Source organism: Stegodyphus dumicola, chromosome 8 (genome assembly GCF_044657685.1).
Source record: "Stegodyphus dumicola isolate Sdum_Otavi_A_Nest chromosome 8, ASM4465768v1".
Lineage (NCBI taxonomy): Eukaryota > Metazoa > Arthropoda > Arachnida > Araneae > Eresidae > Stegodyphus > Stegodyphus dumicola.
The window spans coordinates 137,033,444-137,059,842 of NC_140775.1; the positions used below are offsets into that span (position 1 = coordinate 137,033,444).

The 26,399-nt window shown below is 32.3% G+C and overlaps 1 protein-coding gene across 3 annotated transcripts in view; it reads right to left on the reverse strand.

Moving 5' to 3' along the window:
• Positions 1-21,929, reverse strand: part of LOC118202984 (2-oxoadipate dehydrogenase complex component E1) — a 173,626-nt gene extending 151,697 nt beyond the window's left edge. For 2 of the 3 annotated variants that reach the window (XM_085822464.1, XM_085822462.1), the window contains exons 1-4: positions 21,686-21,917; positions 20,958-21,072; positions 15,570-15,744; positions 3,942-4,051 (exon numbers count right to left, since the gene is read on the reverse strand). In XM_085822464.1, the coding sequence (XP_085678590.1) occupies positions 3,942-4,051; positions 15,570-15,744; positions 20,958-21,072; positions 21,686-21,791 (506 nt within the window). In that variant the 5' untranslated portion in view covers positions 21,792-21,917. Of the gene's footprint in view, positions 1-3,941; positions 4,052-15,569; positions 15,745-20,957; positions 21,073-21,685 lie in introns of all 3 variants that reach the window. The other variant, XM_085822465.1, reaches the window with a different exon arrangement.
• Positions 21,930-26,399: the final 4,470 nt, after the last annotated feature.

Here is a 26,399-nt window from a genome sequence, read left to right on the forward strand (position 1 = left end):
GTTCATGGCCGCTTTCACTTCTTCGTTGTCACTGAAGCGCTTCTCGCCAAGATGGTGTTTGAGGTACCAGAAAAGGTGGAAATCACTGGGAACAAGGTCGGGGCTGTACAGTGCATGGTGCAAAACTTCCCAGCCAAAAGATTCTATTAAGTCCCGAGTAATTCGAGAAGTGTTAGACCATGTGTTGTCGTGGAGGAAAAAAATTCCTTTTGACAACATGCCACGCCGTTTGTTTTGGAATGCTCTTTGGAGCTTCTGTAGAATTGCACTAGTGAGCACCTGAATTGATCGTCGTTCCTTGTGACATAAATTCCACCAGCAAAACACTGCACTGGTCTCAGAATACTGTTGCCATAATCTTGCGCTTTGACCTTGACAGGAAAGGATGTGTGTCGCTATTCCATCGACTGTTATTTGTATTCAGGGGTGATATGAGATATCATGTTTCATCTCCAGTAACAATTTGACATAACATATCATTCCCTTCTTCCTCATAACGAATCAAATAGTCCAATGAACTGGCAAACTCTTCTCTTTGCGTTCCACTGTGAGGCATTGGGGTACCCACCGAGAACACAATTTCTTAAAGTTTAGGTTTTCAGTCACAATTTTGTAAACTACCAACCAAGAAACATGGAGAAATTTCAATGAAAGAATAGTTATAGTGAATCTTCTGTTCTCATGAATTTTTGCTTCAACTACATGAACCAAATCATTAGTGTAGAGCGCCGGCCTGAGCATTCTTCGTCATGAACGTTTGTACGCCAGTCTTTAAAATCCCTGACCCTTTTTTGGACTTTACAATCACTTATTGCTTAAGTGCCATAAACTTACGTGATCTGGTGTTGAATGTCTGCAGTCGACATGTTTCACACACTCTAAAAACGGAAAACAGACCATATCTCATACGTGATGGGAGATTCAATCACCTTAAACATTTTAAAGATGCACAGCATACTTTACACAACTGCTACAGAGCTGACACTGGTGCGAGTTTATTCGCAAAGGATGCTGGTTAGTGGCGCAGCAACTCGTTGCAGTGTCCGCGTGAACTATACGCGCTAATGGACCTTACTTAAAAAACAGCCCTCGTATTAAAAAATAAGACAATGGGAAAATGCCACATTTCATATTTTAATACAGTTGATTTTTGTTTATGTACATATTTGTTTTCATATTTCTGATTAGAATTTTATCAAAATTCTGTGTATTGAATAAATTAGGATGAGAAAAATTTAATTTTAGATATTTTTATGGTTTCTAACTTATTAATACACTCATGTCCATAAATTAAGGATAATGCAAAATCAGGCAAAGGAAGAGTTGGAAGCAAAACAAATTTGACTTATTTGTAAAGCTTATTTATTAAACAAAAGGTAAAGACCAAAAAAAGATGCTATATGTTTGATATTATTAAAAAAATTAGCGATTTTTTCCTCCCTAGAGGAAATTACAAAAAACATCTATTTATAAAAAACCAATATTACATGGTTAATATGATTGTTAATACATTATATGTCTCCCAGACGATGCAATACAGTCCATACAACGCCTAGGCATGCTGAGTAAAAAATTATCGATCTGATCTTGGGGGATATTACACCACTCAAAAAGAAATGCTCTCTGAAGTTCCGGTAGACATGTAGGAGGAATTGACGGGCTGCAACTCGTCGGCCAAGCATGTCCCACATGTGCTCTACTGGATTCAAGTCCGGTGAGAATGCTGGCCAGTCCATACGGGCGATATCCTCCGATTGAAAGCACTCGCTTATGATGTTTGCACGGTGAGGACGGGCGTTGTCATCCATAAACACAAATTAAGCGCCATGGTGCCTCGAAACAAACGTACATGTTGTTCCAGAATGACATCCCGATAGATTTGGCTTGTCATGGTTACAATTTGAACATTCAGGTCAGTTCTGGAACCCAGAATAATTCCACCCCAAACAAGCACTCCTGCACCACCGTAACGGTGTCGTTCAATGATGTTTTCTTGGTGGCAACGGGTACCTGGACTCTCCATATGAAAGTCCGAAGAGAATCATACTGCAAGCTAAACCTGGACGCGTCGGAAAACGTCACACAAGCCCACTGTTGCGGTGTCCACAAGGCATGCTCTCTACTCCAGGCTAAGTCCAGTGAGTTGCAGTAAGTGGAACGCATCTGACAGGTCTACGAGCATATAAACCAATCTGCCCTAAGCATCTGTACACGGTCTGCCTTGAAATTGTCGTACCAGTGGCTGAAGAGAGCTGATAAGACAGGTCTGACGCTGTGCTCCGCCTGTTTCTTTTGGCAGTAAATTTCATTCGGCGTTGTAACTCTGGGGCGACCTGTGCTGTAACGTCTACTCACATTACCATCATCTTGGAATCATTGCCAAAGCCTGGAGATGACACTCTGGGCAATTCCAAGTTCGTCTGATACTTCCAGTTGGGTACGCCCACATTCCAGACAGCCGATAATTCTACCACGTAAAAAATCATCCAAATGCGTCCTTTGTGTCATAACTATTTGGTTATTGCACTGAAATGCTTATAAAGTGCCTACAAATTCTTTGCCTGTATTCCTTATATATCACTCTCTTACACTCTCATCATTGTGACATACCATCGGTGTCATCTGGTTACTTCCTGAAATTTGCATATGATTCTGGAAGATGTGTGTAGTGATTTTACAGGTGATATATTTATTTTAGAGTTCGAATTCCACGTGACTCCAAATTATCCTTAACTTATGGACATGAGTGTATTAGTAATTTTTACTTGAGCTTTTAATTTTAATTACATGAACAAATTGCTTCAACAAACATATTTAAAATGATAAATTATCAATAACTTCTACCTTTTAGCAGTAGTACTTAAAATAAGAGATAAGGTGAAAGATTAACATAAATAAAAATGCCGAATGCTGATAAAATATATGCTAAATAAAAGACTAAAATCAAATTTCAAAATATTTTGAATATTTTTTTCTAAATGTAAGATATTGGTTCTTTAGTTATTTCAATAAGGAAATAGTAAAATAGAATGCCATACTTTGAAAATTTTTTATTGACAATATTTATTTTGAAAATAAGAACAATGATAAAGAGATAAGAAGAAGACATTTATTTTCAAGAAGGCCAACAGGCAACAATGTCAGCTAATATCCATTCAATCCTGCCCCTTTATTCTGGTATTTCCATATGATTTCACATAAATAAGAATTAAATAATGTAATGGAGGTACAACTGGGTACAAATAGCTTTCTATAGTAAACTATGTGGTGTGAGTAATCCTATAACAGAAAAAAAATCTGATATTTATTCTTATGCATTATGTCTCCTGGGATATTTTGTTTAAAATGAGCTCTTCATCAGTTAGCAAGAAAAAAATGAATAATAATATAGCTGCAACGACAGAATTATTTCCCAGCAACAAAAATAGCTGTAAATATAATATATATATACATTCCTTTACAAAGTTGTGCTTATTTTATATAATTTTGTTATTTAGTCTTTTCTGGTTTGATGGAAACTATTTAATTGAACATAAAATCATATGAGGCTTAAGTTTTTAGACAAATAGCTCATTATAATGAAGGAAATACATTCACAGTTTGACTTTCAAATAAGTAGCTTGAAAGCAAATTATATAAAAATGAGTTTAAGGGCCTAGATCTTTAGCTGATTTTATAGACACAGAAAGAATGTTTCAGAAGGTCAAATTTCAGAAAATAGTGCTCAGTAATAGTATACTAATGCTGTTATTAAGAGCAAAAAACAAGCAATAGATGTAAGCAATGATGTTATAGATGTATGCAAGCTCTTTTGTTTGCATACATCTATAACAAGCAAATATCGAGAATTGCCATTTTGTAAAATATTGACAAAAATCAAATAATCAGTATATAGTCAAATAAAGTTTTGCATTAAATGTATCAGTAACAAACAGTACAATACTTGTGACTTGATTAATTCTTTTGCAATGTCTTTCTGTTCAGATTCTGATAAATTTGTATCAACTTGAATTTTCTCAAATTCTCTAGAAAACCAGTCCTTTTCATTTTCCTGTAAAGAGAAAGGAAAAAATATATATAAATTGATCTAATTATTTAATCATACTCACGTATTAGACACTTTCTGATTAATTGCTCGACCCTGAGAAGAATCACCAAGCAATGTGCTATGTAGTCAAAATAAGCAACCCAGAATTTTATGAAAATATATTTATCTAGAAAGCCTCCAATGGTTGCATTTGCATTATGACAATGCTGAATTTGGCTTTTGAAATTCAACAGTCATCTTTGTGACTGCTTTTTATCAACTGCTCTAATGTGATTGTGATAATAGCTTTTTCCGAATTGCTACAATTCTCCGATTTTCTCTTGAGTCAAAACAGATCAATGCACACATGGTAGCAGAGTGATGCAAAAAAGTAAATGTTTTATTATATATGTTTCTTGCATTTTTATTTTAGTTAATATGTAGCTGTTTTATATAATTTCCAGTGTTTCATAACGGATGTTTTTTGCATTTTTAATTTCATTAATTCATTGCTATTTTATACATTTTACACTGTGCCACCATTTTTTAAAATGGTATTGTTTTTTACATCTAAGGTTGATGAAAAATTAGCCACCTGCGGCTGGTGTGACTGCGGTGGTGACGATTTGATGGATAGTTCAAGAGTACCGTGTATTATTACATCCCACAGCAATGTGATTTAGCCCCAATTATGGATAAACGTGACATCCCAACACACTTATAAGATTTGTGCTTTCATTTGATGTGACTCCAGCAAGCCAACTTTTGTTTTTATAAACAAGGATGTAAATTAACTATTACTACAGTATGTTTTTCTTGCAATTTGAATGTATATATATATTCAAATTGCAATTCAAATTCAAATTTATATATATATATATATATATATATTAAAATTTGGGATCTGCCTTCTACATAACAGAAAGAGATTACTTTCAAAGTTATGGGATCATGCCATCAAAAATGTTGTCTATTAATGGACACAATAGTACTTTATTTATTTTTTTTGTGATGCAACATGACAAAAGAATATTCATTTGAGAAGGAACATGATTCGAGGGAAGAATTTTTAAGGGTCGTCAATGAAAAAAATTAAGGAGCTATCAATAAATGGGAATTGAATAAATAAAAAAATTACCTATGCCTGAACTCACTTTTGTAGTACTGTTACAAAATGTACAACCGCGGTAAGATAGCTTCCCCCCCCCCCGCAGAGAAGGTTTAGGGTTGCCATAAAATAGTAAAGGAAGAGAGGGTTGCCACATTTGGCGAGAAATCGCCCCTTTGGTGACATAATTGGTCATATGCCATGGACGGATGGAGAACCTTCTGGAACGAATTCTTACCAGTTTAGCCTAGAATGTTCTCGAACACAAGCTGAAAGCTATAGAAACACTGCTGGTCCGCAGTCAGTTAGTGTCTCAGTGTGTGCTTCATCAAGAGGGCGAGTCACAGTCCCTCGTCTGGAGTGCGAAAGAGTTAGCATCGAGTGCGTCTCGTCTAGCGAATCAATCCCTGCGGAGTCAATCGAGTTGACAGCCGGGCAACGAGTGCCGAGTGGGTCGTCAAGTGCACCGAAGAAGTCTGTTAGTGTAGCGTGGTTAGTGCATCATCAAGAGAGCGTGTTGAGCTCCAGGAACGACTGAACCAAAGAGTCGGGAGCTGTGCTCATATGTCGTCGAGTGTATCGCGAGTTGTAGCGTGGAGAGCCTCGAGAGTACGTGGAGTTCCGAAAACGACCAAGCAGAGTAGGGAGCTGTACTCCAGAATCGGGTGCTTTGCAGGAAGCTATCTCCACTGTTAATACCTGACAGTGTGAAGGCTGTGTCGCTGATTGTTCCAGCGTGTTTATAGTAGATCTTCAATGACTGTAAAAGTGTTTAGGAGCTCTCCTGATTAATATTGATAAATAAAGTGTGTTTCAATACTTCATCCAGTGTCGGCGTTATTCACTCCAAATCTACGAACGTGAAGAAAGAAAATAACGTAATAACTGGTGTCAGGAAAAAGAAAAACGCAACAATACCACACAAAGATTAAAAAAATCTGTTGACAGGATACATTATTATTAAGCATAATCCATACTGTTTTGTTATCAGGACTGAATTCAGAAATGTATGTATGGATGAATGTGTTCATGTATGCACGTATGTGATGTGTGTGTGTATGTGTATTTTAATTATGGCAGAGCACACTAGGGCTATCTGCCTAAGGGGAGGGATGCCTTTGTGGAGGACTTTCTATGGGAAACTGGCTCGTATACACGTTACACATGGGGAAAACCACGAAAACACCCATGCAGCCAGCCCGTTTGCGGGATTCGAACCTCGGACCGAACTACCAGTGTTCAGCGACTTTACCGCTCGGCCGCTGGTGGGCTCGCGCACGTATGTGATATTTCAGCATCAAAGTTCAGGCATGGTTTTTGCAAAGTGGTAAAGCTAATCCAAATGAAAAGGCAAGTTAATTTAGCTTTTAATGGTACATCTTTATTCCATATCTTTAATTCAATTTTTACCATAGATCATGCTTTACTTCATATGAAATTCTCTAAATCACATATTTTTTTTTTATTTTTTATTTATTTATTTATTTATTTATTTTTTAATTATTATTAACAGAAACACAGCAAATTCCCCATGTACCACATAGTATCACATGGGGCTTACAGAAGTAAGTATGAAACACAATACAAATAAACAGAAGAGAAAACTGAAATAAAATTAAGGATGATTACAAAGTTTTACAATGAATTGACAAAAAGTGTCAAAAGCACTTCTCTTGGAAATAAATTGGTAAAACTCTGGAGGCCAGTTAATATTAAAATTTTTCAGTCCCAGTTTCAAGACATTTCTTTCGCTCTCATATTTAGGACATAGAAGAAGCACATGTTCAACATTCTCCTCGCCGCCGAGGCCACAGTCACATACAGACTCAGGACTCAACTTAAATCTGTTCAAATAACTTTTAAAATTCCCATGTCCAGTAAAAAACTGGGTTAATTTGTAATTTGTGAAGAAATGATGACATGACAATCTCATTTAAATAGAAGGGGAAAATCTCCTAGTTAGACTCCCTTTATTTGAATTAATGAATTTGTGATTCTACGACTCCACAATGCTTTCATACATGACCTTCTTATAAAAGGAATTAGGGATATTGACCAAAAGTGTCAATTTCCTTCTTAGTCGCAGTCTTAGCAAGGAAATCGGCTTGTTCGTTCCCAACAACACCTGTATGACCACGAACAAATGAAAATGAAACCGAAATATTTTTATCCTTTAAATTTTTTAGTTCTTTTTGAATCTCGATAATGATATTATTAGAAGCAGAAATACATTTTAAGATCTTCAAGGATGAAAGGGAATCAGTACAAATGAGATAGTCTGAAACAGCACTGTTTTGTTTAGATGCATTTGACGGCGAAGTTTAAGCACAAAAGTTCAGCTATGAAAATGGTACATTCATCTCTGATTCTAAATTGAAAGTGCTCAAATTCAAGACCATTTTTGAAGACAACAAATGCGCGACCAACCTTGCCATCAATTTTGCTGCCATCAGTATAGCAAGTTACAAGCGAATCATCTACGATTTTATTGCTAAACTGAATAAAATTAACAGCATTTCTTTCTGAAGGATGAGGGACATCAGATAGAGGTAAAATACAATCATACTGAGAGACAGTAGAGGCAGAAATATTTTCTTTATAAGCAATAGAGTGAAGAATGGCAATGTCATTTGGAGGAAAGCCAGATATTGCATAAACAGATTCATAGCTTATGGTACGATATCCACATATGACCCGCAGAAGTATCCGCCTTTGAACACGTCGTAAATATCTATAATTTATCTTCTTCTTGAGCGATATACCCAGACTCTAGAGCCATACATAATGAAGGGTGCAATTCCTTGTTTATAAATGAGCGAATGAACGTCGTAATTAATACCGTATGTGTTGAGTGCAATACGACTTAATCTACGCTGTAATTTATCACATTTCTCTGATACGTAAGTTAAGTGTTGTTTCCAAGAAAATTTACAGTCAAGAAAAACCCCAAGATATTTCATTTGCTTTACCACAGTCAAAGGGGTGCCATCGAGAGATAACTGAAATGCATCATAACAGATGTTTCGCTTTTCAATAATCATAACCCTGGTTTTATCAGGATTAAAATCTAATTTAAAACCTTTTGACCAGTTTGAGGCGAAATTTAAAGCCTCTTGTGCCTGTAAAAAAGTAGCAGAAAGGTCCCTACTCTGAAAGCAAAACAAAACATCATCTGCAAAGGCTATAGTATCACAACAAGCAAGATTTTCCAGTTTTAATAGGACATCATTAATAATAATATTCCAAAATGTAGGTCCTGAAACAAAGCCCTGAGGGCAACCCCTTTCAAGGTGACGGATTGCAGAAGCCGAGCCCAATTGCAGTTTGGCCGCCCGATCATTTAAAAAATCAGCAGCAAGTGAAAAAATATTCATTGGAAGTTCCACTTTTTTGAGAAGATTGAGAATACAAGGCCACCACGCATAGTCGAAGGCGCCCTTAATATCCAAAAAGACCAAAATAGTGTGCAAGTTTTTCTTTTTTCCTCTCTGAACAATTTCATTTAAGCGTAAAAGAGCGTCTTCAGAACTTTTTTGAGGTGTAAAACCATACTGATTACCAGAAAGAAGATCTCCATGGCGGAGATACCAGCAAATTCTGTTAATAAAAAGTTTTTCCGAGCATTTACCTAAAACAGGAAGTAAGCTTATACATCTAAGGTTATCTAGGTAAGGAATCCTAGACTCATTTCCTTTAGGAATAAGAATTACTTGAGCATGTTTCCAAATACGTATAAATATGGAAAAATGCCAACATTTAGGCAAACGTTAAAAAGTTTATGGAGAAATTGAGGAAACATTAAATGAAACTGTTTAATAATCTCATTTGAAATAGAGTCAGGAACAGGTGATTTATTTGGTTCCAGCATAGAAATAACTGTATTAACTTCATCACAAGAAAACATAGGATTTACAAAAGAAGAATAAGCAGTACGCGCAGCTTGAAGGTATTCCTTATGCAAATCATCATCATTTTCCTGTAGATCCGAGGGGAAAGATTTCTGAAGCACAGCAGTAATTGTCTCTTCTAAAGAGTTGGTTGTCTCTCCAGTGGAAAGACAAATACCAGTTATTTCAATTTTTTCATGAAATCTCTTTTAACTCCATATGTGTAAATCTTTTTCCATACACTGTGAATATCAGTGGTCGAAAGAAATGTTTTCCAAGACTGAGATTTAGCATCAGCAAGCTTTAGATAGTAAACTTTTTTATATTCGAGATATTTAATTTTATAAAGCTCTCTAAGAGGCAGATTTTTACAATGCTGAAATCTATGCCTAGAGGCATTAAGCCTCTTTCTCATACAAAAAATTTCAGCAGACCACCAAGGAACATTGTGCTTACCATGATTCCTAACAGGTATGGAAATTTGAGATGCCTGGAGAAGAACAAAACTAAAATTCTCAACAAGAGTATTTAGGCGAGAATCGTCAGTACAGTCGTTAAGAATATCAATGAAACGGGTGATGCGAGAAGAACAACATTTTCGAAAATGATCCCAATTTACTTTCCCTGTATTGAAGATATTAAAAGGAACATTTGAGGTGTCTCGTAAGAACGTAGAGAGACGAAATTCAAATTCAATTATCATGTGATCAGAAAAGGATTCTTTTTCAGACAGCCACCAACTTGAAACATCCTGGAGAAGATGTGAACCAATAACAGTAACATCAATATAACTAGAACCTTGAGTTGCCTGATACGTAGGTCTATAATCTTCATTAATAACAAATAGGTTGTTGGCAGAAATAAATTCACTCAGTTTATCTCCACGAGAGTCTGAATAGGGACTAAACCATAATTCAGATTTGCCATTAGAGTCCATACACTAAACCAGTCGATTAAGATTTTTGGACAAAAAGACTTGACTAATTTTATGAAGATCTAAGTCAATGTTTCTTGAGGGTTCAAAATAGTATGAAAAAAGAGTGAGCACAGTTGAGCCAACAGTAATATCCAAGGTGACCATATTATAATCCATATTTTTATAATCAAGAAATGTTGATAGATCACGTGATCGAATGATGATTGCCGCCTTTACATTGTCAGAATTAGGATCACAATAAAGTCTATAAGTGCCAGGATATCCTGGAAGAAAATTCTTATAATAATGAGGTTCCTGAACCAAAGCACAGTCAATATCATCAGCTTCCATATTTAAAATTAGCTGTTGTGTCGCAGATTTGGATTTATGAAGATTTAACTGCACACACTTTAAAACGCGTCTAGCCAATCTAGCCATAATCAATTCGAGATTGAATGTTCTTTCTCATAAATTCATGACTAGGACAGCATTCTGAAAAGGGCTTGTGATTAACATTCACTTTTTTATAGCTTTTATTTGTTTTATGATTGAAGCGGATGCAATTTATACAAGCTACAGCATTCCTATTCGAACAATCCTTTGCCTTGTGTTCTCCAGAACAGTTAAAACCGGCTGTTCGCTCACGACATTCATCAGCACGATGGTTGTACCCAAGACACTTAAAACATCTATTGATGATAATAAAATCGTCAATTTCACATATACTCCAATTAATTTTTAACCTGGCTTGATTCATAATACGTTTACGAACCATGGGGTGCGTTTCAGTCACAACGTGCCTCGTGAACTGGAAGGTTTTTAAAGTAAAACGAACACTACATATACTTCTGTTTTCATCAGATTCAACAACTTTGGGATTTTGTTCAAAAATCACTTTCAGAAGATCTTCATTAGGTATTGCATTTGGCACATTTTTTACAAGTAAAACAGGATTCCTCTTTTTTTGGCAAGGACGTGTTCAATTCCGGAGACTTTTCATTAATTTTGGCTTGAAGTCGATTCCGATCATTTTCTGTCAAACACTTAACCAAGACTTTATCTTTTCCAATGTTTTTTAAAGTATATATACCTAACTTAGCTTCTAATGGATTAATTTTTAGTTTAATAACTTTCTAAACATCGTCAGAAGAGCAGTTTTCAGAGTCTACAATTAAACAACAATCCGAAGAAATCAAGGACTTTTCATTAATCCTTGTAACATCAGATGGCACCACCACACTAGCATAACTAGGTCTTTGTTTCACATTATTCACAGGAGATGGCAGCATAGCACTAGCATACGTTGGTTTTACGAAAATGTCTTTAAGACTTTCCCTACAAGCTTCACGGTAACCCAGCGACTTAATACGTTCAAAATTCTTAGTAATCAAACACTTTAACTTACACATTGCATGCCTTGCCTCTTCACGAATATTCTGGTTCATATTACACTTTGACTCAATAGCCGTTTCAAGTTTATCATAGCAACATTTAAGCGCACTATAAAACGCATCATCGTCTTCTTCGTCCATCCTGGCATTCTTTTACTTCGTAGCACGACTCAAAGAAGTAAACAAATCGTCAAGCTAGGCTTAACTATGCCGAAATCTTGCAAGAGCCATAATATTAACAATACTTCTTTCAACTTGAAACAAATTGCACAAATATAAAGCAGAACACTTACACAAATAAAATTATACACAATAAATAGTTTACACACATTAATTACCGCAAAATAAAGCTGAAAATCAGAGCTCAAGAAAACACACACAACAATGGCACGAGCATGCGCAAAACCCATATTCACATATTCAATAGTAGTTTAAACCACTAAAACTAAAACTACGAATAAAGTTAAACTTTATGCGTCATTACTGTTTCTATCAAAGGAAAGTTAGATCAAGCAGCATAGGAGCACACACACACAGAAGGAGAGCACAGGAGGAGAGGCGAGCTTCTTTTGACGCAAAATGGCGCGCATTTGTTATTTATAGTAGCGGTTACGTAATATGCTAACAAATTCTAGAAGGTACTGGTCTAAAGGCAAAATCCTGAATTTCAGAAAGTTAATTAAAGGTTATGTGTCCGCGTAGAGCAAAGCCATCGTATTTTTTTATATTTTACATGTATATATGTATGTGTACACACATGCACATACATAGATACACATGTGCATATATAAATACAATTTGGAATCCAGACCTGAAAACAGAAAAGTGCCACATAATCTAATACTAAAGCATAAATATAATACCAATTGAAGAATAAAATCAAATTAATAAAATTTATCAATTAGCATTAAAATAAAATGCAGAAATAACTTTTAAGGGTAATCAGTTAATTAGAAATAATTAAATTAGGTACTTTTAGTCATTATACATCTATTGTTAAATTTTTTATGCTTTTTAAAAATATTCATAAAAAATGCACTGTTAAAATCACAATCTAAGAACTGTTTAAGTCCAAAATAAAAGATAACTGCCCATATAATTTATGACATTGATTCTAAAATGATATTACGATAATTATATATTAAAAGCTACAAAATACATAAGTTTTGTAGTAACAACCTGTAATATAATACTTATGCGCCTTTTTAATTTGAAAATTTTCCATTATTTTTTGCTACTTTATGGCAATTTCCTTCTCCTTAAGCCAAAAAGAAACTTGTTTCAATAAAAAAAAAAAAAAAAAAAAAATGTTCTCACTAGTTTCTGCTTTATCTCATAAGTTATGAGATGCTATATCTTTGAAGAACAATTTTCTTTTTCTCAGCATTATATATTTGAACTCAGAACTAAATCTTTGAAGAAAAATTTTCTTTTTCTTTGTTTGCAATTTCTTTCTCAGTAAGCTTTCTCTTCCTTTTAAGCATTTTCAAATTTAATTAAAAACTTCTGTTAGTTTAAAAAACTCCATGTATTCAGAATGTCTAATTTTATTACTTTAGTAATATGAGCATTCAGAACAAATATGAAACGATATATGATCGGAGCTACTGTAAAAGCCAATATGGCAGAAGTTTTAGAATTTAAGAGAGGCACCGAGCAATAGAATTTAGGGATGGCAAAAATTTTAGAATTTTGGGAGACATAAAGGCAGCAGATTTTAGGACCTACAGAGATTGCATTAGACGAGAAAATGACCAGTGCCAGTTTTTTTGTATGATAACAAATAATATAAATCTTTTCAATTGTCAGTTTTCAATGTCTTTATTAGCAGAAAAATTCTTTTCTGTAGATGCCTATCCACGTGATAAAAATAGAACTTCTTCAATTGTCCATGTTTATGTCTAGTGAAAAGAAGAGAGAATAAAGGGAAGATAAGCATGCTAAAAGGAAAGCTTATAGGATCAAAAGTAGGAAATTTAAATAATAATGTTTCATTTTTCTTTAAAAAATTTATAGAAAAATAAAAAATTTATTACAAACTTCTGGTAAATTACATTGATTATGTGTTAATACCCTTGAGACATTTTTAATTTTGTCGCATTTTTCTGAAAGTTTCTGGAACTGTATAATTTATAAATCTTGCCTTCAAATCCCTGTAAACCTTCTGAGGTACGAAGTCTAAAATCAGGCAAAAAATTTATCCCCATCAATTCAGTAACAGCAAAAAGCCAGGTTTTGGGAAGAAAAAAAAAGAAAAAGTGTGAAGTGAATTTTACAGATAAAACTGATACACGTTTGAATATTCTGAGACAACTACCAAGTAAAAAACTCTTACCATAAAAATATATAAAAGACAACAAATTATATTAATTTAAAAATAATTATAATAGCTATTTTAATTTTGCTATGATATGCTTGGAAACTAGGCTTTATAGGAATTATTATCTTGTTTATTTTTCAGGTTCAAAATAATAAGTCATTAAAATGTAAACTAATGCTATTTTATAATATGATAGGGAAAAATAAAAATGTTTTATTTTAATGTTGTTCCTTAAATACAATATATTATTATTATTTTAATGATATTTATCAATGTTATTAAGTTTCCAAAAGAAAATTGTCAAAAATTCACAAATCTCTGAATAAAAAATTTTGAATACAAATTGATATTAAATAGCCAAAATGTTGACAATTTGCCAAATTTAGCATCGTTTAATAAAAGAATTCATATCGTAAAAAGGGAAAGTTGCTTCTGATATAGTATTTTTCAAACACTTCATTTGCAAAAAAGAAATACTTTTTAAATGTTTATTCCTCACTTCTTGCCTAGAAAACTCAAGTATTGCACTGTTTACATTAAAAGTAAGGATGAATTCAAACAACAATGTATCAAATATATATTTGTCAATGAATTGCCAAAAAAAATATTTTTCCAAAATGCTAATTCAGACTCAAAATAAATCTATAATAAGATAACCTACAGAAATGTCAGATGATTAAAATTAAGGACCTTTTGCCGATTTTGGCTGAAATTAAGGACCATATTAAGGACAAAAAAAAAAATCATTTCCAAAAAATATAGGGACTTTAAAAGGCTCTCAAGGACCATATGAATACTATAGATTGGAGCACTCACCTGTGGTAAATTTGTACTTATTCTAAACAAAGCTTCCAGTAAAATCTGGCACAAGTTATAATAAATTGCTTTGTCAGTTAATCTAAAAGATTGAAATACTATTTATATATGTTTCTTTTTAAATGCTGAATTTGTATCTATCAATTATATAAGAAAATAAAAAGTGATATGTGATTGTTTTTTTAAATAAAGAGGCATCAGTTCATTCAGAATTTCACAGGAATAATTAGCAGATTGGTGGGATCTTTGTGAATTTTCATGGTTAAGTGTTTAACCAACTTTCATGGTTGATGGGAAATTACATAATTATTTATTAAATATAAAATGCTTTTGCAATATTAAAATATAAAGAATATATTGTTCTGGAAATATAAAAAAGCACAAAAAATTTATCTTTTTCAAGCATACATTAATGTTAAAATCATTATTAGACAATCAAAGGGGGATTTTCTCTTGAAACACATTAAATCTTATAAAACTAAATAATACCGCTGACTTTTGATGATGCTCAAAATTCATATGATCAAATTATGATCATGTTTTAATACATATATATATATATATATGTGTGTGTGTGTATATATATATATATATGTATATATATACACACATCAAATACGATTTTTTGAAAACATGAAAATTGAGATTTACTGACAGCATGTATACAAGACTTCATAATTTCTAACACATTCAAATGAATAAAATATATTTATATTAATATAAGCCCTATAACATTTTAGAAAGGGAGCCTCATGTTATGAGAAAATATATTTCCATTCTAAAATGACTAAATTCAGTTCAGTAAAGTTGATAAATTTTCCTGTTTTTATTTTCTGTATTAAGATTAGCTTACTAGTTATAATCAGTTGGGAATGAAAATGTTTGATGCAGGTAATCAAAAACACGAGTAATATATTGCATAAGACATTTTTTAAATATATTGTTAATATAAAATTAACATTAGAAAAACCTAAAATGGCATAGGAAACCAGACAGAAATTAATCTGAATACATTATTTAATAAATTAACTCACTCGTCTACAAATACGTAGAAAAATACACTCAAGAGCACAGAAGTGTCTTACTTTATAAAAAAAAACTTACTTCTAGGTACTGAATTTCAACACCTATTTTATCACAATAAATTTTTTTCAAATAATCAGTTATGTTTCCTACAGAAGCTTCAGAATCATGGCAGTAAATGTTTCCATTCAGGTGAAATGTATCTGAACTATTAATGTCAAAATTATAATTTTCAGGATCAAGTTGAGGAATGTACCTGCCAAAAAATATATATATATACTATATGTGCTTGTATGAATGTATTAGATTGAAATAAACATTCTTTTATCAAATGTCATACAATTAAAAATACACATAATTTAACATTTTAAAAACTAAAGTTTAGAAAGTTTTAAAAGCTTAAAGTAGTATAATATTAATAGTTTAAGTTAAAATAATGCCAAATTTAAAATTCTGTGTAAATTAAATTTAATTACACTCCTATAAAAAGAGAAAAATAAAAAAGGTATTGGTAAACAATCGAGAAGAAATATAACTAAGCTTTTATGTAATTTGCAAAATACAATGCACAATAACTAAAGAAAAATATCCATAAAAATGATTTTTTTTTAAAAAAACCTTTGGCCTTTTTTTTTTTTTTTTTTTTTTTTTTTTTTTTCCTTTGAAAAATCAACAGCACATCAAACTTCAATTAATTTCAAGTTTTATTGAAAATAGAGTTATTGTAATTAAAAAATAATTCTGCATCAAAGTAGAATATGATTTCAAAAGAGCAACATAAAATACATTTCAGCTACAAATAAAATGTGATATATAACAGCAAAAAAGTATTAGAGTGCTTCATAACTTTCAGGAAAACTTAAATACAATAGGATTATTTTCTTTCTTAAATGAAGAAAAAGCAAAATTTACTACATTAAGTACATGCTAGATCAGATTATAATATTTTAGAAAATTGATATCAAATATGCAGTATATTCAAGATTCCATTCAAATTATCTGAAATTTAATGGCTCTCACTTGGTGTATTAAATTGTGTTTATAAGATGTTCTTTAAAGTTTAGAGAATCTGATATGGCATTCCCATTTTTATGATTTAAGACATAGTGCTGCATTTAATCATTTTAGTAACTGTAATACTTCATACAAAAGGATGAAGATTAATATCATCTTTAGGTAACATATTATCCACCAGAAACAGTTGTGCAGGCATATTACTGTAAAATATGCTAAATTTTATATTCATTACTTTCAATAACATCATATGCTTGGATATTAATAAATAATTACTTATGAACAAAATTTCCAAGATGATTGCCCAATGATGCTAGTTTTGCATTTTTTGCCTTAAAATTATCATTTAAAATAGAAATTTCTCTCTAATTCCTTTGTTAAGCATTTGAATAATTCACCATGAATATTTTTCTCAAATACTTGCATAGCACAAGGGGGTAAACTGAATATATTATAGTATAAAAATAGCAAAGTAACAACCCTGTGATTGGCATAGATTTAGTCAAGATCTCATTTCAAGGGCAAAGAGGCACAGGTCTCTCTTTATCACGAGCAAAGAAATCAGCAAAACTGGAAAGCAGCAGGTGCAACTGTAGTTATATCACTGCTGCTTTTCAATGTTACAGATTTCTTTGCTCCTAATGAAGAGAAACTTCTACCTGTTTGATCTCAAAGTCAATTGAGTTTTTGAATAAATCTACACCAAACACAATGTTGTTGCTTTACTAATTTTGTTTCACTTGGACATATTTCTATTCTATTTTGATATTACAGTGTTTTATATTCTATATAAATTAAAAATATCCCTAACTAAATAAAATGGAGAACACTAATACAAAGTAGAAAAAATGAATGTCGGTATAATTCTTAAAATTAATTAGTCATGTTGTATAGTATGTAATTCACTGATTAAAAAATCTTTCACTACAATCTAGCACAAACATCTTGATATTCAAGCATTTTGTATCTTCCTATGCCACCCTTATGACTATATTTGGTTTAAACAGGATATGCTAAAATTATTTTTATATCTTAGGGCACTAGTGTGGGGGAGTGACAAAGTACCTATTGTATATATCTTCCTAATAACTCTTAAACAATACATATCATAAGCAATATCATAAGCAAAATGCAAACAATTTTGCATATATTAAAATCACTTTATACCCAGGACATCTCATAATAAATCAGTCTAGATAATTCCTTAAAACACAAAAGACTGCATTTGGGAGATATGTATTAATCCTATAGAAACTGGATGGATGCACTATGCAAATATTTCTATTATCTTTTATATAGAGAGATAAACAAATCATTTTTATGATGTAAGTTTATGCCCCCTCCCCCATACTAAAATGCAAAAGTACACTAAATATTTGGGTGGTGTCAATTAAGCTTATGCTGTCATTACGCTGCTTCTTATTGCTTTTTGAGCAAAATCCTTAAATGGCGGGAAAAAAAACTTTTTTTTAATGGTTTGGAGTTTGTTCAGGTAATGATTAGATACTGTACAAAGATGCATATATTGGAAAACAAGAAATATCCTTAAATCATTTCAGATTTGTAACACAGCTGGTTAGCCTATGGAGAGGGGATTTTCAAATGAAAAGGCAACCATAGAGTCAATGTAGTATGTTTGGAAAGGAAAAGCAACTTGACCGAACATTACACATTTTATGCTCTAGGAATAAAAAGAATTGAGTACATTCCACAAGAAAAATTGGAAAAATTTCATACTATGAAGGATGTTAAAAATGAATTCAATAATAAAGGACCGTAACTTTCATGTATCCTTTTTTTACTTTCATACCTTCAATGCAGGTTAACACTTTTTATTATTATTATTACGAATATACTGTAATAATTTAACCACACATCCTTGGTCTATTTGTATATATTATAATAATAAATCTTGATCATTAGAGGTTATCTTGTTGTAGAGCAGACAGCCTATAGTTAGATAAATGAAACCCCTTTTTTGTCCACAAAGGGTTAAAGTACATAATTATCAACATGCAAGTTCTTTTTCCCTCAAATCTGCATTTTTATTCCATTTTGTATCCTTATATATCCTAAGATTATTTTCTCTATATTTTAATTTGATAGGAACAATTTTTTTCATCATACGGAAAACTTTCTTTTAGAATATTTCATTTCCATGTGTACTAAAACTTTTTGTATACACATAGTGTGCAACAGGACAAATTAGGTGCCTTTTTTTTTTTCTTTTTTTTTCTTTTAGTTATATATATATATATATATATATATAAGTAGCAAGTAATACACAAACAAGAAAGACCTATGTGGTATATATATAGAAACTTGGTACAACTCTGATATACGCTCTAATTTCACCAAATGTGGCGATATATGTTCTGCGCTGGTTATTGGCACGATTGCGTTTTCTATGGCAACCCTGTTGACGTTGAACAATCTTTCGCTGGAGCTCGTTGATTCGCGTCTGAGAAGATGGGAGGGAAAGATAAAATGGTAGAAGTTGTTCAATTGAAGTTCGGCAAAAGGAAATATCATTGTGGCCATCCTGTTGAGGGGTAGTGGGTATTTGGAAGTGTGGAAAGAGGGTCTGGGAGATTATTTTTAATGGCTGTGCATGATAGAAGTAGGGATTTGTGATTTTATTTATTTGTGAACCATAGTATGAATTTTCTGGAGTGTGTACGATAGTGATTATAAATACAATAGTGATTACCTGGCGGCATGTTAAAGACACTATGAAATTAGTATATCTGCTACTCGAAGAAGCATTAATTTATAGTAAGTGCATTTTATTTTATTCTTGTTCTTATTTTGTAGAATGTTATGTTCAATGGTTATTTAGTATGAATTTCTGTCCTTATTGTTGTTTTTGAAACAGAACGCTGTGTACATGGTATTATTTGAAATTTATTGTTATTATGTTATTTTATTAAAGCAAGGTGTGCGTAGATCGTAAATTCGTTCCTTGCCTAAATTGCGCAATTCGTAGATGTTTTTTTTTAAGTTTAAACAGGATGCTGTGTACATAGTATTCTTTGAAATTTATTGTTGTTATGTTAATTTATTAAAGCGAGGTGTGCGAGTTCGTAGATTCGTTCCTTGCCTAAATTGTGCAATTCGTAGATGTTTTTTTAAGTTTAAACAGGATGCTGTGTACATGGTATTCTTTGAAATTCATTGTTGTTATGTTAATTTATTAAAGCGAGGTGTGCGAGTTCGTAGATTCGTTCGTTGCCTACATTGCACCATTCGTAGATGTTTTTTTAAGTTAAAACATGTCGCTGTGTACATGGATTCTTGTCAAATATTTTTGGTTAGAAACCTTACGTTTTTGCTATCTAAATTTTTTGTTTTTGTTTCAGATTTTTAGCTTAAATCGTGTGTTCAAAACGTAGTTTTTTCATGTGCGAAAACTGCGTTTTTGGAGACATTTTAGGCTTAAAGTTCAAAATATAGACCAAAAAATTTAGATAGTAATATGGCAGCGTGAAGTTTCTCGCCAAAAACGTTTGGCGAGAAATTTGGCGACTTGAGGGCGCATATCAGAGTAGTTCCAGAAACTTAAATGTAAATAATGCAAACATCAGAATAGCATATTGTAAAAAGAATGATTCTCAGTGCAACACAAATAACTAAGTGAACAGATAAAATAAGATTCAAATGTCTATCAGCTGAATGCAGTATTTATTATGGTTCTTTTTGATTAATGAGGTGGCAATTAGCATCAAACATAACACTGGAAATCTAATTAGATGATGACAACCATCTTGATACATAAAATTAGCAAAGCAAGAACCTTGTGTTTAGTGTAAATTTAGTCAAAAACTCTACTGATTTCAAAGGCAAACATGTTAAGTCTCTATTCATTAGAAGCAAAAAAATCAGCAATGAAGGGTTTTTATAACTGTATTTATACAAATTTACACAAATTTAGACACCCTTGTTATCTTCCAATACACTTAAAAAACAATTACAATATAATTATGAACCATTTAATAATACTAATACTTTAAGGTTGTTTTTGTCATGAGTTAAAAAAAAAAATATTATTCTTTATTAAATTAAAAATAATTTTAGCATTTCTTCAAGATGAAAAAAGTCAGATGTAAAATTATTAGAATTATCATCTTTATAATTCTATATACATTTCATAATTTAACCCTTTATGAAACAATCATTTCTTTTATGGAATGCACTTGAATGTATACTACCATAGTGATATATAAATACTTATACAAGAAAGTGATTTTTTTTAATGATTATGTAGTTCCAGAAATGGTTTGGACATTTTATTCCATGTGAACTTTTACTAATCCTGCTTTTAAATTATGTAACAATTATATGTTAGAAAGCCTGTTACCCAATTTAGTGCTTATTATAAATGTATACACTTAACTCTAAACACAATTTATTATTATTATTATTTTTTTTTTTACTTGAAATAAAATCAAAACATACAAATTATTAGAAACTGAGAGAGGATTCAGACAAGCAATCCTGTGACCGTGGTTTCTGAAAGCTTCATGAATTTGATATACTTTATCAAAATACTTTTTACTTTTCTGTGGAATTCCTGAAATAGAAGAAAATAATTTAGGATAAAATTTTATTTGTAGAAACTGGTGGCGGGGCGATGTGGCACATTTCCACATTATATATAAATGTGAAAATGTGCCGTGTTATAAAATTATAGCAAAAGAAATAAATATAACAATTTAACGAGGACTATATTAACAGAAATGCAAATTATTATAAAAAGAAGGAATAAAAATTCTCTCAGTAAAAAGTAATTGATTCACTCTCAAAATAATTCGTTATCAAGGTAGTTCATTAAAACAAATTTTTTTTTTTGATATGTCCGAGAATTCATAAATGTGCTAGAGATCAGAATTATTCAACTCAAAATGTGCAACTATAATACTTATATCAACATGTTGTGAAAGAGGACTACAATGTAGGTCACACCCCATTACATTTTTATGCTCATTAACAAGAGTCACCCCGTCATATACGTCCCCCTTCGTAATATTAAGTTACTCAAAGAGAATTGTACTCAGAAAAGGGTAAAAAATCACGCTTGAGTTGCATATGAATCTCTGCTCATTTACACAGATGATGAAATGAATGAATTGCTGTTCAATTATAACAGAAAATATATAACATTCTTTAAAAAACACCAATCATACCATCATTTAAGGTAATTAACTTTCGCGGCCGAAATCCATAAACACCTACTGATGAATGATAATTGGCTTTTATATATTTTATTCCTGATTTCAGAATGCGATTCATTTTATTTGGCACTATCACGAATAGCTCATATCATACAAGCAAGAGTAACGGCAGTTACAACATTTTTGTAATATTCATGTCTTGCAATTTTGTAAACAAATCTAATAAACGTAACACGCGGTTCTTTAAACTAAATATCCCTATGTAGGGAATAAATTTTTAATTGTTTCCCTATTCAGGCACCACTGCAGAATGAAGAAATAAAACTCTATCCAATAATTGAGACATTTGCGGAGCAATGAACGTTTTATAAATGCTATCTAAAGCACAGATTATTAGCAGCAAGTAATAGAAGTCAACTGCTGGAGTTTGATGTGCACAGAAAGCACGATCCTTAAAAATTTCCTTCTGCACGCACAGAAAAATTGAATGAAAAAGAATTTATAGTTTACTCTGAACCTTGAATCCGCTGAACACTGATAGTGTTCCACGGGCTGGCTCCATTTGTGTTTTCAAATTCTCCGCATGTGTAACGTGTATGCAGTATCTTTTGGATGCATACGCGAATAAAGAGGGCGCAGGTCCGGTAAAATCGCTGAACATTGGTAGTTCGGTCCAACTTTCGAATAAAGGCCAACGGGCTGGCTCTGTGGGTGTTTTCGTGATTTTCCGCATGTGTATCGTGTATGCAGTATATTCTGGATGCATACTTTAATAAAGCGGGCGCAGCCCGCACAGAACCGCTGGGCACTGGTAGTTCGTTCCAACTTTCGAATCTCGGCCAGCGGGCTGGCTGCATGTGTGTAATCGTGATTTTACGCATATGTAACGTGTATGCAGTATTTTCTCGATGCATACGTGAATAAAGCGGGTGGAGCCCGCCCAAAACCGCTAAACACTGGTAGTTCGGTCCAGCTTTCGAATACCGGCGAAATTTAACATGGGAACTCCTGACCATTGAACAATGAAAAGGGGGTTTCACTCCGCTCAGCTGGCGGGCTTGACCGCTAGTATATATTATAATTTGTAGATATAATAATATTATTTCATTGTTTTTCAGATTTTTTAAATTATTTTCCGAATGGATCGGAGGGGGTTGACTATTTCTGAAGCACTGAAAGTGTTACACGAATTGCCTTCAGATAGTGAAACTGATACGGATCCCGGTACATGTGCAAAACATGTAATGTTGGGTTGTGGTTTTACAAAGGTGATGTCACTTTCTTCGAAAAGTACCCCCATAGAAAAAAATAGACGAAAGTGTAAATATGAAATGCAAATAATGTAACTATTATAAACTCAAGTTACTTTTTTTTTTCATTTATACGCATGTAATCATCGTATAACCAAGAAGAGCTTTTTAAGGGGGGGTGTAGAGTGGCAGGCCTTACCGTCAAAGAATCAACAAACCCATTTGCGTTTACCATTAACACACGAACATTGCATTTAACTTTAAGAAAATTAGAAAGCAAGTGTCTGAAACAATCTATCAGGTTAAACACTCGGATTTTACTGAAGTCCTTCTCTGGTTACTCACCAGAGGGCACCCTTGTTGTTACAGTCAGTCCAACAGTTTATGTAGACCATGGAGGTAAGAAGTAAAAAGGAGTCGCCCTAAACAAGTTTCTCCGTACCCTGCTCTGAAGCACCGGCGATCCCTACGTGGTGACCAAAACATTGGGTCATTCACCATTGAGTTCTATGGGATTTGACGCGTTCGGGTGTAAATATTTTGTAATTACGTCGCAAATATACATATAAATGTATATATATATATTTTTCTACAACACTTCAGAGTCCTATGTATATGAAAACAACATATTTTTAAACAACATTTCATTCTGAACGGAATTAAATGCTATACTTTTCACAGGACAGTTTTCTCAGAATGGTTTAATTTGAATGAAATATTTTCACAAATTTTCGTTAATTACATTAGAAAAAAAAATAAGGTAATTCGATTTTATTCGGTTAAGGTACAAAAATTAAGATTAAAGTTTATTGTATTATTAATATTAAAATTATGCATTATTTCTTTTCTATTTATAGAGCTTCTTCCTAAAATACTTTCTTAAATATGACATAATTTTTTGGCTTCTTTTAAATCGAAAAATGTAAGTCAATTTATAATTAATGCTCTATTCGGTTCATTTTAAATTAGAGAATTATTAGGAAAATAGTATTTGACTTTCTCTGAACATTTCTGAAAGGGAATAAAATAAGTTTTTTTTTTTTTTTTTTTTTTTTTTTTTTTTTTTTTTTTTTTTTTTTTAAGTATTATTTAAAACTTGTAACTGAGTTATTATAAAATGTAAAGGGAATAATTCTTTTAATTATACTTATCAAATTTTTTTTTTTACCCTTCATTTCAACAATACATATTCCAAAACTCTTTATTACGTTCTTAAGTGCGCATCTCATAGCATTTGCTTTACAATACCTTTTAACAGATCGCTTTCCAATACGAACAATTCTTGCTTAAATAGTTTTATAACATATTTGTCAACAGGATTTCAATTTATGTTTACAATTCAATATTAAGGTTATTATATATTTAGATAACATTTATAATCATTATAAATTAGATACATTTAATCATTAGATTTCTTCACAGTACTTTCACAGTTGTTTATAAGTGAATAAATTCTTCATTTCAAATACATTTATATATAATTTAATGAATATTTAAGTATTTTGTCAAAGGCAGATACATGCTTTTTGCAAGCACATGCATAAATACCCATACATATTTCCTATTTATCATTTCCGGCATGTGCAAATCTTTAATTTCTGTGCATTCACTATATTTTTCGTGTAAAGTAATTTACACTAATTTAGCATACACCCGAAAGTTTTACATAAGAAATATATATGAATATAATTTGAATGAAAATTATAAGTATTATTTTTAATACCCACTCAAAGGTCAGTTTTTCTTCAAAATTCCCCCACGATGGCAACTCTCTCTTTAGGCAGATAGCCCTTACATGCGTTACTCTATTTAATAAAAACTTAATCTGACCTATGTGCCTAATTACAAATATTTTAACATACATAATTTTATATTTACATTTAGCCATCAAGTTTCAAACTTCTCAAATCTTCTAGAAAATAAATTTTGGCAGATCTCTTTTAGCAATTTTCTTAAAATCTATATTTTTGTAGTGCAACAGCTTAGAATTTTATAAAACAAATTCATAATCAAAATCGCTGTTGTTAGTTATCGAAAAATAACCAAGATGTGATTTTTGCGTAAATGTCAGTAAACTATACAAATTGCTATTATCCATCACACTATGAATGTTTCTTTCATGCGAGAGTGTCCCTTTTTCGATTTCTATGGAACTGTCGTGTGTCGAAATACTATCAAAATTTTGTCAAGCGAGCTTCTGAATGTAAACAAAAAACACCCCGTCTGGTGACCCAAGCTTGAAAGCAGTGCTTCACTTCTAGCGCGGAATGGCCCCTCCTCCCTTTCCTACCTCCATGATGTAGACAGATGTCTTGTTTTGCAACCGTTAAGACTTTCTGCACCGATGGGCGAAAAATCAAGCTTAGGTGCGAAGAAAAGGTATATAGAAAGGGGGGCAATTTCGCATTTTAGAGGAGAGGGAAAAGGAACTTCGTACATTTTGTACGAGTTCGAAAGGCCAGGTAGAAAAGATGGGACAAAATCAAATTTAAAATAAATGGCCAAAAAAATAGAGGGGGGAAAGGGGGCCTATAGAAAGAAAAGGAAAAGAAGTAGAAAATATCTTAAAATACGGTTGTGTTTATGAGTGTAGTTAAAATGAGAAGAAGCTGTCTTCATTTACAATAGTGTTTCATAGGTGTGTGCGTAGTGAGTGTGTTTGGTAATGCTGAATAGATGTGATACTGGGGGGGGGAAGGTGACTGTGTTAAAATGCATCGTATCAAGGTATTTAGCATGAAATACAAAGTAATATGTATGCTTGCATCCTGAGACACAACAGCAAAAGACCCATAACATCAAACAAAAGTATATATTAATTTAACTAAAGTAACTTATGCTATTTTCGTTCCCAACATTTTCATACATTTTTCAAAAAACAGCAGCAGACAAAGAACATAGAGCCATACACAATACAAGACCACAACCGCACACATACACAAAAAAGTATATATGTTTATATATATATATATATATATGTGTGTGTGTGTGTGTGTGTGTGTGTAAATTACAGAGTATATGTATTAAAAACATAAATTAAACATAGCATTTATTAATTTAACTGTCATAATTTATTACAAGTTTAATTATTTTACTATCATAATTTATTACTAGTTTAACACAATGAGGCACACAGTTATTTATTTAAGCTCATAGTTCTAAGATTTTATTTAAGGCAGTGAAGAATAATCCATACCGTACATATGGACACTTAACAGATAGAAGGAACAGTATGAGAAAAAAAATCGGTGAGGTATAATATTATTTAAAGGCGAAAATATATTTAAGCAATCTAGAAAAGGGAAACAAAAAGATCCGAGAGGGAAGTAGCTCGATGCCCCAAATCCCTCATTTTCCCTCTCACGAGATTCCTCGAAACAAGATAAGGGTGCTTTGTAAGTGGTGACAGACGTGAACTGATAACGTTGGCGTCCGTTAGGAATTTTAACCACAAATGAAGCCACAAGCAATGAGCA